Source organism: Lacerta agilis, chromosome 6 (assembly GCF_009819535.1).
Source record: "Lacerta agilis isolate rLacAgi1 chromosome 6, rLacAgi1.pri, whole genome shotgun sequence".
NCBI lineage: Eukaryota > Metazoa > Chordata > Lepidosauria > Squamata > Lacertidae > Lacerta > Lacerta agilis.
Genome location: NC_046317.1, coordinates 14,560,014 through 14,573,972, shown reverse-complemented (window position 1 = coordinate 14,573,972; position 13,959 = coordinate 14,560,014). Strand labels below are relative to the sequence as shown.

Below are 13,959 nucleotides of genomic sequence, written 5' to 3'. Positions count from 1 at the left end.
TGACACGTAGATTCTGGAAACTCTCTCTTGGGAGGGGCTTCGTCAGGATGTCCGCAGCCATCTCATTGGTGCAGCAGTATGACAGTTCCACAAGTCCATCCTGGACTGCCTGACGTATATAATGGTACCTCACACCTATATGTTTTGTCCTGGCAAGGAACTTTTCACTCTGTGTCAGTTTTATGCAACTCTGATTGTCCTCCAGCAAACTGACAGCTTGCTTTCTCACCAAACCAAAGTCCTTGATGAGTTCATCGAGCCAGGCAATCTCTCGGCACGCTTCCGATGCAGAAATATATTCAGCTTCTGTGGAAGATAATGCTACACAGTTCTGTTTATAACTGCCCCACACAACAGGTCCATCCCCAAACATAAAAACATGACCACTTGTTGATTTATAATCAGCATTATCCCCAGCCCAATCTGCATCAGTGTACCCCACCAACTTAGGGTCACTGACAGCTGGCAACCTTAATTTACAGTTCACTGTACCCTTCAGATAACGCACCACCCTCTTCACACCAGCCCAATCATGCTCAGTGGGAGAACTCACTTTCCTGCTAAGAATCCCCACTGCATTGGCTATGTCAGGTCTACATGTGGTAACTAAATACAAAAGTTTACCAATTACCGACCTATATTCACTGTTATCTGGCAACAGCTTCGAATCCTGCTGATTCTTCAGGAAGTCTGTGGCCATGGGCGTTGCAACTGTGTTTGCATCTTGCAACTGCATGCATTCAATCAGTTCATTTATTTTCTGTCGCTGGCTGAGAAGAAACGATCCATCTTCCTCTCTTTCCACCTGGATTCCTAGGTAGTACTTGACATCTCCTAGTTCTTTGACTCCCACCTCTTTGCTGAGGTGTTTCACAATTTGCACATAGTCTCTGTTATTAGATGTTGCGATAATCAAGTCATCAACGAAAGCCAATATATAAGAAAATTGTCCATTACTTGACTTACTGTACAAGCACTTGTCAGCGTTTCCTTGCTTGTATCCAAGTTGCACCAGCATACTGTGCAATTTCTGATTCCAAGCTCTAGCAGCCTGCCGTAATCCATAAAGTCCTTTTTCTAATTTGCATACTAGATGAGCCTCATTCGGTTTTATAAAACCCTTAGGCTGTTTCATATAAATCTGTTCTGTAATCTCGCCATGCAAAAACGCAGTCGAAACATCGATGTGATGCACGTCCATTTGCTTAGAGGCTGCTATGCTCAAAAGCATTCTCACGCTACTGTATCTTACAGTTGGTGCAAACGTTTCATCATAATCTTCACCATATTTCTGTGAAAAGCCTTGTGCTACTAGTCTTGCTTTGTAGCGTTGCACTTCCCCTTCTGACCCCTTCTTAACCTTGAAAACCCACTTGCAACCAATGGCTTTCTTACCCGGAGGTAGTTCTGTGAGGGTCCAAGTCTTGTTTTGATGCAGTGCATCCATCTCCTCCTGCGCGGCCTTCTTCCAGAGACTAGCTTCTGCAGTTGGCATCCGCTGAATCTCTTCCCATGTGGAAGGTTCCTGTGGTGACGCCGACCCTGCAAGGTAGGACAACCTTACCGGTGGAACACCTCTGTTGGTTCTGGATGAGCGTCTGACCTCTGGTTCTGGTTCCTGAACCGCATCAGCTTCTTCATCATCCTCCAACGCTGGCATGTCCCCCTCTGGATCCTCTTCGTCTCTGGAGCCGCCAGGATTCTGGTCCTCTGCGTCTTCTGGTGCATCACCTGTAGGGGGCACTATGACACTAGAAGGCAGATTAGTACTTTGTGGGGTTACAGAAGGAAAGTGTATAAGTTCTTGAGTCCATTCTGACTCCTTGGAACAGTCAATGACAGTCTTCCTTGTGTCAACCTTTGCATGCTCATCAAAATAGATTGCATGTTGTGCGCTGACCTTACCAGTTCGTAAGTCCATCACTCTGTATCCTTTTCCTCCAGAGGCGTACCCAACCAGGATACCTGCCTGTGCTCTGGAGTCTAGCTTGTGTCTGTGTTCCTTGGGCACGTGATAGTAACACAGACTACCAAACACACGTATGTGTGACAAATTAGGCGTTCTTCCATGCCAAAGTTCAAATGGTGTGCGCTCTGCCCCCTTGGTGGGCAATCTATTCTGGAGATAAACGGCTGTATGGGCTGCATTTCCCCATAGCCTTTGGGGCAAGGATGCTTCCTTTAGCATGCATCTTGTCATTTCCATAATGGATCTGAATTTCCTTTCGGCTATCGAATTCTGTTGTGGGGTATATGCGACTGTGGTTACATGTATGATACCTTCCTTGGACATGAGATCTTGCATTTCACGTGAGCAGTACTCACCTCCATTGTCACTCATCAACACACCTGGAGCTCTCTGGAACTTGTTCTTGACCATGGCAATGTAGTCTCTGAACATTTCTACTGTCTCACATTTCTCTCTGATGAAGTATGCAACACAATATCTCGAAAAATCATCAAGAAATATCAATATATATTTGTTGTTTCCAAGTGATGGAACATTGATTGGTCCACATAGATCTGAATGCACAATGTCCAAAACTTTAGTACTTCTTTGCTCTGCACAACGTGGAAAAGAAGGTTTTACAGCCTTTTCAGTTATACAACTTATGCATTTTGTTGGAGCCTGGTTGTTGCTCCCTTTTACCTGCAAACCTCTTACAAGATCCTTCTTTTGTAGATCCAGAATGACGTTTCTGTCTCTGTGTCCCAATCTTCGGTGCCACAGCGTTAAATCTGCTTCATCCTTCTGGCTGGAATGGGCGACTTTTGCAGACTGCTTTTCTGAAACATTAAGCTCATAAACCCCATTTGTTAGTCTGGCTTCAGCATACACTTCACCATCTTTGGTCACACTACATTGTCCATTCTCAAATGTGATCTTGAAGCCTTTCTTGTCCAAAGCGGACACACTGAGTAAATTGCAGTTCAATTCTGGCACATACTGAACATCAGACACTCTGGTTCTAAAAGACTCATTATCTACATTGAATTCCAAATGCACAGAACCTGCACCTTCCGACTTCAAAATGCGGCCATCAGCTATTTCGATCTCAGATTCTTGATCATTTAATTCATTAAAATATCCTTTTACAAAACAGTAATGGGAGCTCGCTCCAGAATCTAAAATCCACGTATTATGCACATTTTCATAATTCTGGACAGCTAAACTCCTCTCTTGTAACAGCATGGAGCACTTAAATCTTTCCTTCCTTTCTGCCTTTTGCTGAAAGGTCTGGGAATTCTTTGCTTTAGAAGCATAATTACAGTCACCTCTCCTAGAGTTGCGCTCTTGAGAATCCAAGCTTTCTCTGCATTCCTCTCTTAAGTGGCTGATTAATTCATTAAAAGTCAGATCTTTTGTGTGATCCATTAGGCTTCTAAATGAAGAAAATGCTGGTCCTAGCGATGCTAGCAAGAAAGTCACCTTAGTCACTTCATTAAGAGCTTCAGGAGTGAGAGCAATTCTTTGCACAATCTCTGAAAAACTCTTAACATGCTCTGTGAACTGCTCTCTGGAGTTCATCTTTAACTTGAGCAATTTATCTAGCAAATGCCTGTAGGAGTTCTGTGTAGATGCTCCATAAATCCGCTCAATGTCTTTTAAAATCTGGGATGCATCATCCTCAATGTTTATTAAGGATAGATGCTCATCGCGAAGTGCACTTAAAATTATGTGCTTGGCTTCGCTATTCTTCCTTCCCCAGGCTTCAATTTTGGCTAAATCTTCTTCTTTATCTCCTGTAGGCTTTTCATCTTTTATAGCCTGCAGAACGTTCCTTGCACTCAGATATACCATTAAGCGTTGCTTCCAGTGCACAAAATTATGGTCGTTCAGCAGCATATAGTTTGGCCTTGCTTCACTATCAAAAGCTAGACTAGCCATCTTAAAATTCAAAAAGTTGAAAAAAATTTCAAAAATCCAAAAATTTGTCAAAAATTCCAAAAACAAAAACTCAAAAATGCTCAAAAATACAAAAAACTCAAATAAATCTTCACTGCCTCTGAGTACTGTAAACTCTGAGGGAGGGGAGGGGGATTAATCCCTTTTCAGCACAGTAACAAAAGAACAAAGACAAAGAAAACATGTGCTCACCAGGAAGTACTTTCAAAAAATCTAACTCAACTCAAAAATACAATCCAATGCAATCCTTCAAAAATACACAAAAATATGCAATACTGGGGCCAATAACCCTTTGTGGGAATGTTTAGGAGTGTGGATGAGTATATATTATTTATATATCTCAATCCAAGCTTGTGTGAGCAAGCTCCAAACTTAGCAGAGTTTACATTCCCTTTTAAAACACAGCAGAAAAACGTTTGCATAGGCTTGCTTAAGCCAGCTATATTCCTGGTATATTCCCCTTGTTCCCTCTTAAAAGCAAAAAGACACAATACTGATTATAAGATATGAAAGGAGTTTACTTACAGACATCCATGAGTCACAGTACAGGCAAAAAGAGGCAGACGAACTTAGATAAATGTATTTACATGTGGTGAAGCTGATTCCATGAGGAAAGAAGCTTCACTTCTGCTTCTCTCAGCTGCAGGCTGAGAGAGCATCCTGCTTCTTCAAGAGATGAGGCAAAATGGAGAGAGATCTTTGGGATGTTGTTCCCAGGTAAGACCACACCTACTTCTGGTTCCTGTAACTCAGTCCAGGTAAGCAGGAAGTTAAGCCTGGAGGACTGAGTTACCTTCATGTCCTCTCTAGGAGTGTTGTGTTTGGCTGCTCTGTGTTTACATCCCACATATCCTGGCCCCACCCTCTTCTTCTTCCCTGTCTCCACACACACCCTCCCACTTCACCACTGTCAAAACGTCCCTCCTTTTAAACCGGGGACCGTCCCGCCCCCCAAAGGATGAGCTGTCATTTAAGTTGAAGGTGGATTAACTCCTTCTGAGCTGGGAGGTAATAACTCCTCCACCCTAGGGCCAATCCGTCACAAGGGGTACCCCCTTTAAAGTGGAATAACCATCATCTCACATAACCCTTTTCCTTCTTCCCCATAGGGCAAAACTTTTCCACCCTCCAATCCTTCGATTTAGAGGCTCCCACAGAGGCTTTTCGCAGTCACTGGTTTACACAGCCAGAAAGGATTTTTTCTCCCAAGTACAGTTGGCCCTGGCTTGCTTAAAAGCAGTGCATGAGAGAGAGAGAGAGAGAGAGAGAGAGAGAGAGAGAGAGAGAGAGAGATGAATTGCTTTATCTCACATCCTTTACCATGAATTTGCCCCCATATGATTCAAACGTCATAGAGAACCACTGTCTGTAATATTAATGAAACCGGAAGTCAGACAATACAATCAAACGTCAGCAATGAATTTCCTTGAATGATATTCTAAACTTACTCATGCAAATAATATACCGGTAACCACCACCTTTGTTCTTACCTAAGCAAATAGGTGCTTTTGTCCAGGTTCCATTATCACAAAAAGTTCTGTTATCTCCTTCCAGAGCATAATATTTTTGGCATTTGAACTGAACTGAAGAGCCAGCTTTGTACTGCTGCTTCGATAAGGTAATAATGTCTCCATCCTCAACTGCAGGTGGGCGGCTACAGTTTCCCCCTCTTTCTGGTAAACAATAAAGCAATAAGAATGATGACTTAGTTCAGCAACCAAGGGCCAAGAAAGAAGAACAGCAAATACTCTCACTACCCTGGAATATTTATAGCAGGGGGAAAGTCAGTTATGGCTATGTGCAATAACTTGGCATCTAACTACCAAGGTCTGTTGGGGCTTTGACTGCAATAAAGAACTGATGGATTGAACTACCAAGGCATTAATCTCATAACTGCAATTATGTGATTCACTCAGAATGCTAGTTCTTTTCCAGTGTGTTTCATGGGACATAGCAGAAAATGTAGCACAAAGTGGTTGGGGAAATTAATCCATTCTGTAGGTCGTGCATGTTGGGAGACAGTTTATCGAGGCTAATTTTTGTTGGCCCAAACCAGGATTCCAAAGTAATTCACAAGAAACAATAACACAATTAACACAACTTTAAACGTTACGAACTACATTTAACAGCATGGGTTATGACATGACAATTCAGGGCTTTTTCTTCTGTCAGAACTGTGTTCCGGCATCTCTCAGGTGGTTTCCATTGCCATTATGAGAGAAAAAGTGAGGTGTTCATGGTGAGTTCCGGCACTTCTTTTTCTAGAAAAATAGCACTGGATACACTGATCCTCGTCGCCAGAGTGTCTGGGGCAGCCCAGTCATATGGAAGGGGTACAAATAATAATAACAAAATATTACGGACATGCCTCTGGTCCAAACATTCATACTAATTGGATGCCCAGCACATGCAGCCCTATTTCTGATGCAATAGTCCTGGTCCAATCCAACCACAGTGCAGTGGACCAAAAACAACCACTACAGCCTTGTCTCCATGTGCTTATAGCAGGATACAATCAATTCTGTGGAGGGAGCGGGGCGGTGAAACTTCTTTTAAGAGGATTAGAGTCCTTGTAAACAAATGAGGAAGGCAGCCTTGGAACCTGTGGAACCAGTCAAAATGGAAAGTGTGGTGCCTACGAACCCTTCGAATATTTGAGTAACAGTTGTGGAATTTTTCAATATGAACAATGTCTTTACCAGAGATACACGAGGGCAAATCCATGTGCCCATCAAGACACTTCCTGTCCGAAGGCGCCGTGAGGACATGCCCTTCCCTGCACTGGAACTGCAACATATGATTATGTTGAATCAGTTGTGCCCTTACTCGGTTCCCAGACAGAAGCAGGTTTTTGGCCTCTAGCTGTTGTTTTGTGACAATACAAGGTGCTGAAAGACAAAAAGGTGGCGATGGGGACAAAAGTCAGGGATCATCACTGGTGCTCATTTCTCCCTGTGCCCTATTCCTTTTGCCCTCTTTGTACTCTAAGGATTGGCTCACATTTGTCACTGTCTTCAGGTAGGGTTGCCATATCTTGATGAGCAAAGAAGAGGACAGCCATGGCTGCTGCCATCCCAAGTTGGGGAAAGAGGCATGCTCCTCTTTTTCCATCTTGAGCTGGCAGCAGCCGTAACATGCGGAGCCTCATCCAGGAAAGCAGGATACATTAGAGTTCAGGCAAAAACACACAAGGAGGGTGCAAAACAGGCTGGTGAGGGGCACAGCTGATGAGGGACTATTATCTAGGGAGAATACTGAAGCTCAGTTAGAGAGACTGGAAATACCATATTTGTCTCCTGGAGATGAGATAATGAGATTCTCACACTCCGCATTCATGTTTCCAGCCTGCAAACACAGCTTTGCATGGAGAGAAGATATCAAAGGTCATGTTGGACAATCCACAGTCTAATTTGAAGGTTGTACTATTCAAAGAGAAGATGGCCCCTTACCCAAGCATTTTGGTGGTGGTGTCCACTTTTGCCCACTGCATGTTATCCACTCAGAGCCTTCCAATACACATCCATGGTTGCATTTGTATTGTACTCTGTCACTTTCAATGTACGCGGCCTTCTTGCCACTTATTATTTCCCCAAAATCAATGTCAGGTGGTTCTTCGCACACTGCAATCATATGTACCATCAAAACCAACTTAAAAATAGTAATAATGATAATAAAGATCATAGTAAACTTCTTAAATCAAATACAAGCCAACATTACCAACACTTCCCAAACATATATTTTAAATTTAGTAAATTCTTTTTTCCTAACATTTTTTGGATGTTAATTCATTAATTTCTATCAGTCATTTTGTGAATGGAATTACAAGGCATCAAATTAATGAACTTCTATTTGTTGGACTCCTGATTATGTTAACAATACAGAAAAGGAGGGTCATAACTAGAATGATCAGTGTAGTAATACTGTATATCAGCTTCTTCAGTCAGTTAAGCAAAAAAAAAAAAAAAAAAGGACTCAAAGGTTTATGTGCAATTACAAAGGTATGGAGATTATTGCTACATTAAGCATTGTTGATTCCAACACTATCCTAATCCTCAAAGAATCTACCATTATCTTTTATTTTTTTTAAAATAAATTTTATTAAAGGTTTCCAACCTAACATAGCATAAAATCCCAACTAAACTAAAGGGAATAATAGAAAACAATGCATCATAAGAACAACTAAATACAAAAAGAAAAGAAATCATATTAATAATCATCATATGATCCTCATAAGATACAAAATTATAAATATATCTATGTAGCCCTCGGTCACCCTTTCATCTTGATTTTCACAGATACAGAGAGTTGAATCCCCCTATCTGAGAGACCTTCCTCTTCTTCTGCTACTATCAATTGCTTCTAGAGTCACTTCAACACAACGTTGCTTCTTCAATTAGCTGAGCAAAGACACTCTAACATTTATGTGCATATGGAAGGTTGAAGGTGAAATATTTTGTCATTAGTGAGTTAATATTAAAACCTTATTACACTGTTAGTGAAGTGTCTCTGGTAATCCTTGCAGAACTGCCAACACAAATGGACCAAAAAAATTTCACAGCTTTATACATAAAACAGTGCTGAATTATCTTTCATCTTTCCACACCTGCTGAATGTAAATGTTTCTACTATTAATACTTCAGTGACCATTTACCTTGGCAAAGGGTTGCCCTTTTCCACCATCACTCACCATTTTGGGAAGTACAGCATGTCCACAGAAGAAATGGAAGAAGATAGACCAGCAAGTTCTTCATAGCAGTGCTTGTTGCTCACGTTCTTCTAATTTTTCTAATGACTGACTTTGCAAAAGCCACATTTGGTTTCACCAGCGGTTCATGGCTCTGTGCCACGAGAAGAGGACGAGTTACTGGAATGCGGAACATGAACTCTTAAACCCAGCAAGGCATGTTTGCAGTTTTATGTTGCAATTCTGGCAACAGTGATTGAAGCACTGGCCCAGCCTTTGGTATAACCCTGGCAATGAGCCCAAAGAAGAAAGAGTCCTTCTTGCAAGTGTTGAAAACTTTTGGGCAAGCCCTTTTAGCCATCTATTAACCTAGTAAGAGATAAATTCAATTCACTTTGCATTTAAAGCCGAGTTTATCCAATTCTCATTTCACAAAAGAACACAAGAACCAAAACACAGTTGTCCTTCAAAACTCATACAGTTTTGTGAGGCGGTTCTCCAATAAAACAGTGAATACAGAAATGCATATTTTAGGGAAAGTATGCAGGAAATGAATAAATTGGTGAAAATAACATGCAAAATGCATTATATCAGCAGAAATTGCTGATATAATTGCCTTAGCCAGTACTCCATACAAAAAGGTGTTCATTAGGAGACATTGGGATTGAAATGTTCCCATTCTACTGAAAATATTATGGCAACAACAGGGTAGATTTGATTTTCTTAATTTAAAAATGTTATACTCTGCAGGAGCGCCATCTTGCCCTCAGGATTTGTATGTGCCCGACACCCACATGGATATACGATGTCACGCGCACACCTGGTGCACACGCTGCATGTGATTTTACACAGCCAGTGAGGCACACTTTTCTGCAGAGAGAGACTCGGACTTGGAGGCAGAGGCAGAGAGACTCTGCCTCTGCGACTGAGCCCTACCCCTCGGAAAAGGATGCCTCGCTTTCTGGCAGTGGAGAACGGAGACGAACAGTTTCTTTCCCTGCCGGTTTTTCCCATTGGCTTTGTGGGTGCCTGACTCCCACAATTACATTATTGTGGATGCCTAAGCACCCACAGCCCCCTGGATTTGGCTCCTATGCTACTCTGCCACAAGGCAGCTAGCAACAAGGACGAACCCCTGAGTTATCAATGTAAAGCAAATTTTACAATGCCTGGATCTACACTGACCTGTTGAACACCCCCCCCCCCCCCGTATTAGAACAATATTAGAGATGTCATTTGAAAATGTCTCAGGGCCCAGACTAATGCTTAGCAGATTACTTCCCTTTAAACCCAAATCTAATCTCAATATTAGTACTTGCTGGTAAGAGATGCAGCTGTTTCATTCACATCTCTTCAACTCCACCTGGTGGAACATTTTTTAAAAAACGTGAATTGGTATTTGCTGCACCGTGGATGCTGCTGCTCTTGAGACTATCGGTTTTATCACATTTTTAAGCCTTAAAAATATAGTTTTGCGAGTCTTGATTAAAAAACAGTAGTGCTTTATGGACTGCAAACAGACTGGAAAAGGGAAATAGTCAGATCATATACAGGTATGTGGATTTATTATATGGTGTCTTCCAGTTGTTTTCAACATGCATATAATACATAACTTGATTTTTCCAGTTCTGATGATGGGGCAGCAAACAGTCCAAACCGCAAAGTAAAACCTGTCTGTGGTGTTATATTTATAACAATTCACACACATTTAGGTCATCAATGGATGTTGTGGTCATCACATTTTGAAATAACTTTCCACTAATTAGATTTTGGGAAAACAAAATAAAAAATAAAAAATCCTTCCAGTAGCACCTGGGAACTACACATAATACATTGATTATTTGTACCCTGCCTATCCAACTGGGTTGCCCAGCCACTCTGGGCAGCTTCCAGCACATATAAAATATAATAAAATATTAAAAATTAAAATCTTCCCTATATGGGGCTCCCTTCAGATGTATTCTAAAGGTTTATAGCTGCTTATCTCATTGACATCTTTTGGGAAGGTGTTCCACAGGGTAGGTACCACCACCTAGAAGGTACTATGCCTGGTTCCTTGTAACTTCACTTCTCTGGGGAAGCAGTGGACCCACCTCCCAGCTAGTTGGCCATTTTGTCACCTCCTTCATTGATGACACCCAGGGCAGACCTATGCCACTGGAAAGAGACAAGAGTATGAGGGGCAGAAAGGAAGAAGATCAGAAACAGAGAGAAAAGGAAATATTGATTATATGCAATGGCAAATTAAAATTTGGTCTTATTTGAAAGCAGGTGCTAAATCTGACAAGGTTAAAGGTGCCCAGTAATCCCAAAATCAACCTATTTTGAATATGCTTCCTTTCCTAAGGGTAGTAAAAACCACAATTACTGGGGGGACGGGACAACAGCCACAATTTATTTATGGTAAATTATCTACCCTTGTGACTGAGTTTCAATATATGTACCTTTATTACACAGAGATGATACTTCAGAGGATACAGCTGTTGTATAAGGGATTACTATTATGACTGGAATGTAACTGAAATCAATAAGATTTTGGAACGCAGAAATAAAGTAAATAATCAAACCAACATTCTAGCACACAGGGGGCCACCTAATTTATACAATTTGGTATTTGGATGGTTGATATTAGGAATTGTATTATAATTTGGCATTGATATAATGAGGCTATTCTTGGATTATTGTAATTGAAAACTAATAAAAATTATTATCGAAAGACTTATAAAAGGATACTGTCCACATCTGAGCATCTTTAGTTGATTTGTCTAATCACCAAGTTCTGATTTTTACTTGTATTTTTTTATATTTACTTTTCAGAAGTATCTCTGCGTTGCAACAAAGGTATGAAAGACCATCAACATTGAAAGTGTTGCTATATGTCCAGCACAAACCACACAGGGAAACCTGAACACCAGCTGAATGCTTTTGGTAAATGGAGAAATTGGATCCTCATTTCTGCTTCCTGGCAATGAACAATGATGACTAGCGTTGGAAAAGTGCAAGACAAGCGCTATGTCAGAACCATTTCTGATATTTACCAGCGCATGCCACCAATCAACGCGCATATGTAATGAAAGGCAGCTTTCATCATTTATCAGTACATTCACTAGCTTTGAAAATGTTTGCAGTTGGGAAAAGGGAAATTAATTTCAGTCATCTTCTGCATGGTGCTTAACAGTGCTGCAATATTTCTCTGGGGCCTATGAGTGTGTGACGATACAAAGCTGATAATGGCCAGAAAGGCAGAGGCATCAAATATCTCAGGAGCTATCCTGTTTATTCATGGAGATGCATGGGTTTTGAAGGGCAGACTTCTAAATACCCGCCACCCACAGCAACTTAGAGACAGTTTATCGGCCGGCAAGCAGGTGTTTTCCTGCCTCCCCCCCCCCCGGCGATTGGTGGTTTTTTTTTGCAGCGAGCAGGAGATAGTCAGCGGCTGTAGTTCGTGTGATTGGTGGCTTTTCATGGGTTTTTGTTGATTGGTTGCTGCCTGCAATTGTTGAGACTATTTTTTCCCCCTGCTCCGTGTGCCATAGGAAGCATTTATATGCGTGTGAATGTTTTTCTGCCCCCTCAAAACAACTGTGATCCAAGGCCCCCCAATTGCTTCTTAATGGCTGACCCTACTAACGGTAATCAGTGGGGGCATGTAAACATTTAATTTTAATTGTTTTATCTATACTGTAATGCCTTTTGTATCCCTTTTATGTCTTGCTAAGTGATTGCTGTATGAGCACGAGCTGGTCTGAGACCGTTTTCTTAATAAATTTGAAGGCCCCCCCAAGCTCTGCAAGTCTTGCCCCCCCCCAAAAAAAATCTGGGCAATGCCCCCAAAAGCTCACCAACTCAGGGCAACTCCCCCCAAAAGCTCATTTTATAATGGTATATTAATTGTTGTGGTTTAGTCGTGTCAGACTCTTCTTGACCCCATGGACCAGAGCACGCCAGGCACTCCTGTCTTCCACTGCCTCCCACCGTTTGGCCAAACTCATGCCAGTCGCTTCAAGAACACTGTCCAACAATCTCTTCCTCTGCCGCCCCCTTCTCCTTGTGCCCTCCATCTTTCTCAACACCAGAGTCGGACACCAGGGTCTTTTCCAGGGAGTCTTCTCTTCTCATGAGGTGGCCAAAGTATTGGAGCCTCAGCTTCAAGATCTGTCCTTCCTGTGCGCACTTAGGGCTGATTTCCTTCAGAATGGATAGGTTTGATCTTCTTGCAGTCCATGGGACTCTCAAGAGTCTCCTCCAGCACCATAATTCAAAAGCATCAATTCTCGGAGATCAGCCTTCTTTATGGTCCAGCTCTCACTTTCATGCATCAGTTCTAGTTACAGGTAGGTAGCCATGTTGTTCTGCTGTAGTCGAAACAAAATAAAAAATAAAAAATTCCTTCCAGTAGCACCTTAGAGACCAACTAAGTTTGTTATTGGTATGAGTTTTCATGTGCATGCATGAAAATGTACTAGTATCTGGTATCTGAAGAAGTGTGCATGCACACGAAAACTCATACCAATAACAAACTTAGTTGGTCTCTAAGGTGCTACTGGAAGGATTTTTTTCCCCATACATCACTACTGGCTAAACCATAGCTTTAACTATATGGACCTTTGTCGGCAAGGTGATGTCTCTGCTTTTTAAGATGCTGTCTAGGTTTGTCATATTAAATTGCCATGTCGGCACTTTGCAATAAATTAGTGGGTTTTGGGTTGCAGTTTGGGCACTCGGTCTCCAAAAGGTTCGCCACCACTGTCCTATACCCTTTTAAAATGTGGGGTTGGGGGGTTATTGGGTTGTTTTTATTTTGATTATATATTTTTCTGTTTTATAAATGAATAATAAATAATAAAGGGAGCAAGAGAACTTAAGATTGGGAAACAGAAGCAAAAGAAACAAAACCTGTCCCTAGATAGGGAACATGCACAAGATAATATTATTGCATTATGGGCATATCAGAGGTATATGATTGCTTAATGTGGGAAACAGGACTAGAAAGGCTGATCTGGCAGATACTTTTGTGGTTTGTTAATGTTGAGATTTAAGGACATAAGACACAGATCTTTACTCCCAAATTCCAGTAGCCACCAATGCAGCCACATGTCTCGATCTGTGCACCTGTTAATATGCCAAAGGGTCAATACACTTGTCTGAGCATATTCAAAAGCAATAGTAATAGTCAGGGACATAATTTGGTATTACAGATTTCAGCAGTGTCCTATGTGGGGCCCAAATTCAGCAACCCCCCTCTTCTGTTCTGTTCAATTCACTATGTCATAGTTGCCATGCCCTGTGATAACGCCCCCCCCCCCCCAGCTCAGTGCTCAGTGCGGCGGAACCAATCACACTGCTCTAAATCCGCCTCTGTAAT

At 41.7% G+C, this 13,959-nt stretch overlaps 1 protein-coding gene across 1 annotated transcript; it reads right to left on the bottom strand.

Moving 5' to 3' along the window:
• Positions 1 to 3,881: 3,881 nt before the first annotated feature.
• Positions 3,882 to 8,966, bottom strand: LOC117047859 (coagulation factor XIII B chain-like). Its single transcript, XM_033151086.1, has 5 exons — positions 8,595 to 8,966; positions 7,357 to 7,527; positions 6,607 to 6,795; positions 5,398 to 5,580; positions 3,882 to 3,889 (listed from the first exon to the last, which is right to left on the bottom strand). Exons 1-5 carry the CDS (start codon positions 8,656 to 8,658, stop codon positions 3,882 to 3,884), a joined length of 615 nt encoding a protein of 204 aa, XP_033006977.1. The 5' UTR covers positions 8,659 to 8,966.
• Between the last annotated feature and the right edge of the window lie 4,993 nt (positions 8,967 to 13,959).

Excerpts from the sequence above, each read along its gene's own strand:
- LOC117047859 (XM_033151086.1), bottom strand. The coding sequence starts at position 8,658 with ATGAAGAACTTGCTGGTCTATCTTCTTCCATTTCTTCTGTGGACATGC. Across the intron at positions 6,796-7,356 it reads ACCACCACCAAAATGCTTGG|CACCTTGTATTGTCACAAAA; the intron begins GTAAGGGGCCAT and ends TTTGTCTTTCAG. Across the intron at positions 5,581-6,606 it reads TTTGCCCTCGTGTATCTCTG|AAAGAGGGGGAAACTGTAGC; the intron begins GTAAAGACATTG and ends ATTGTTTACCAG.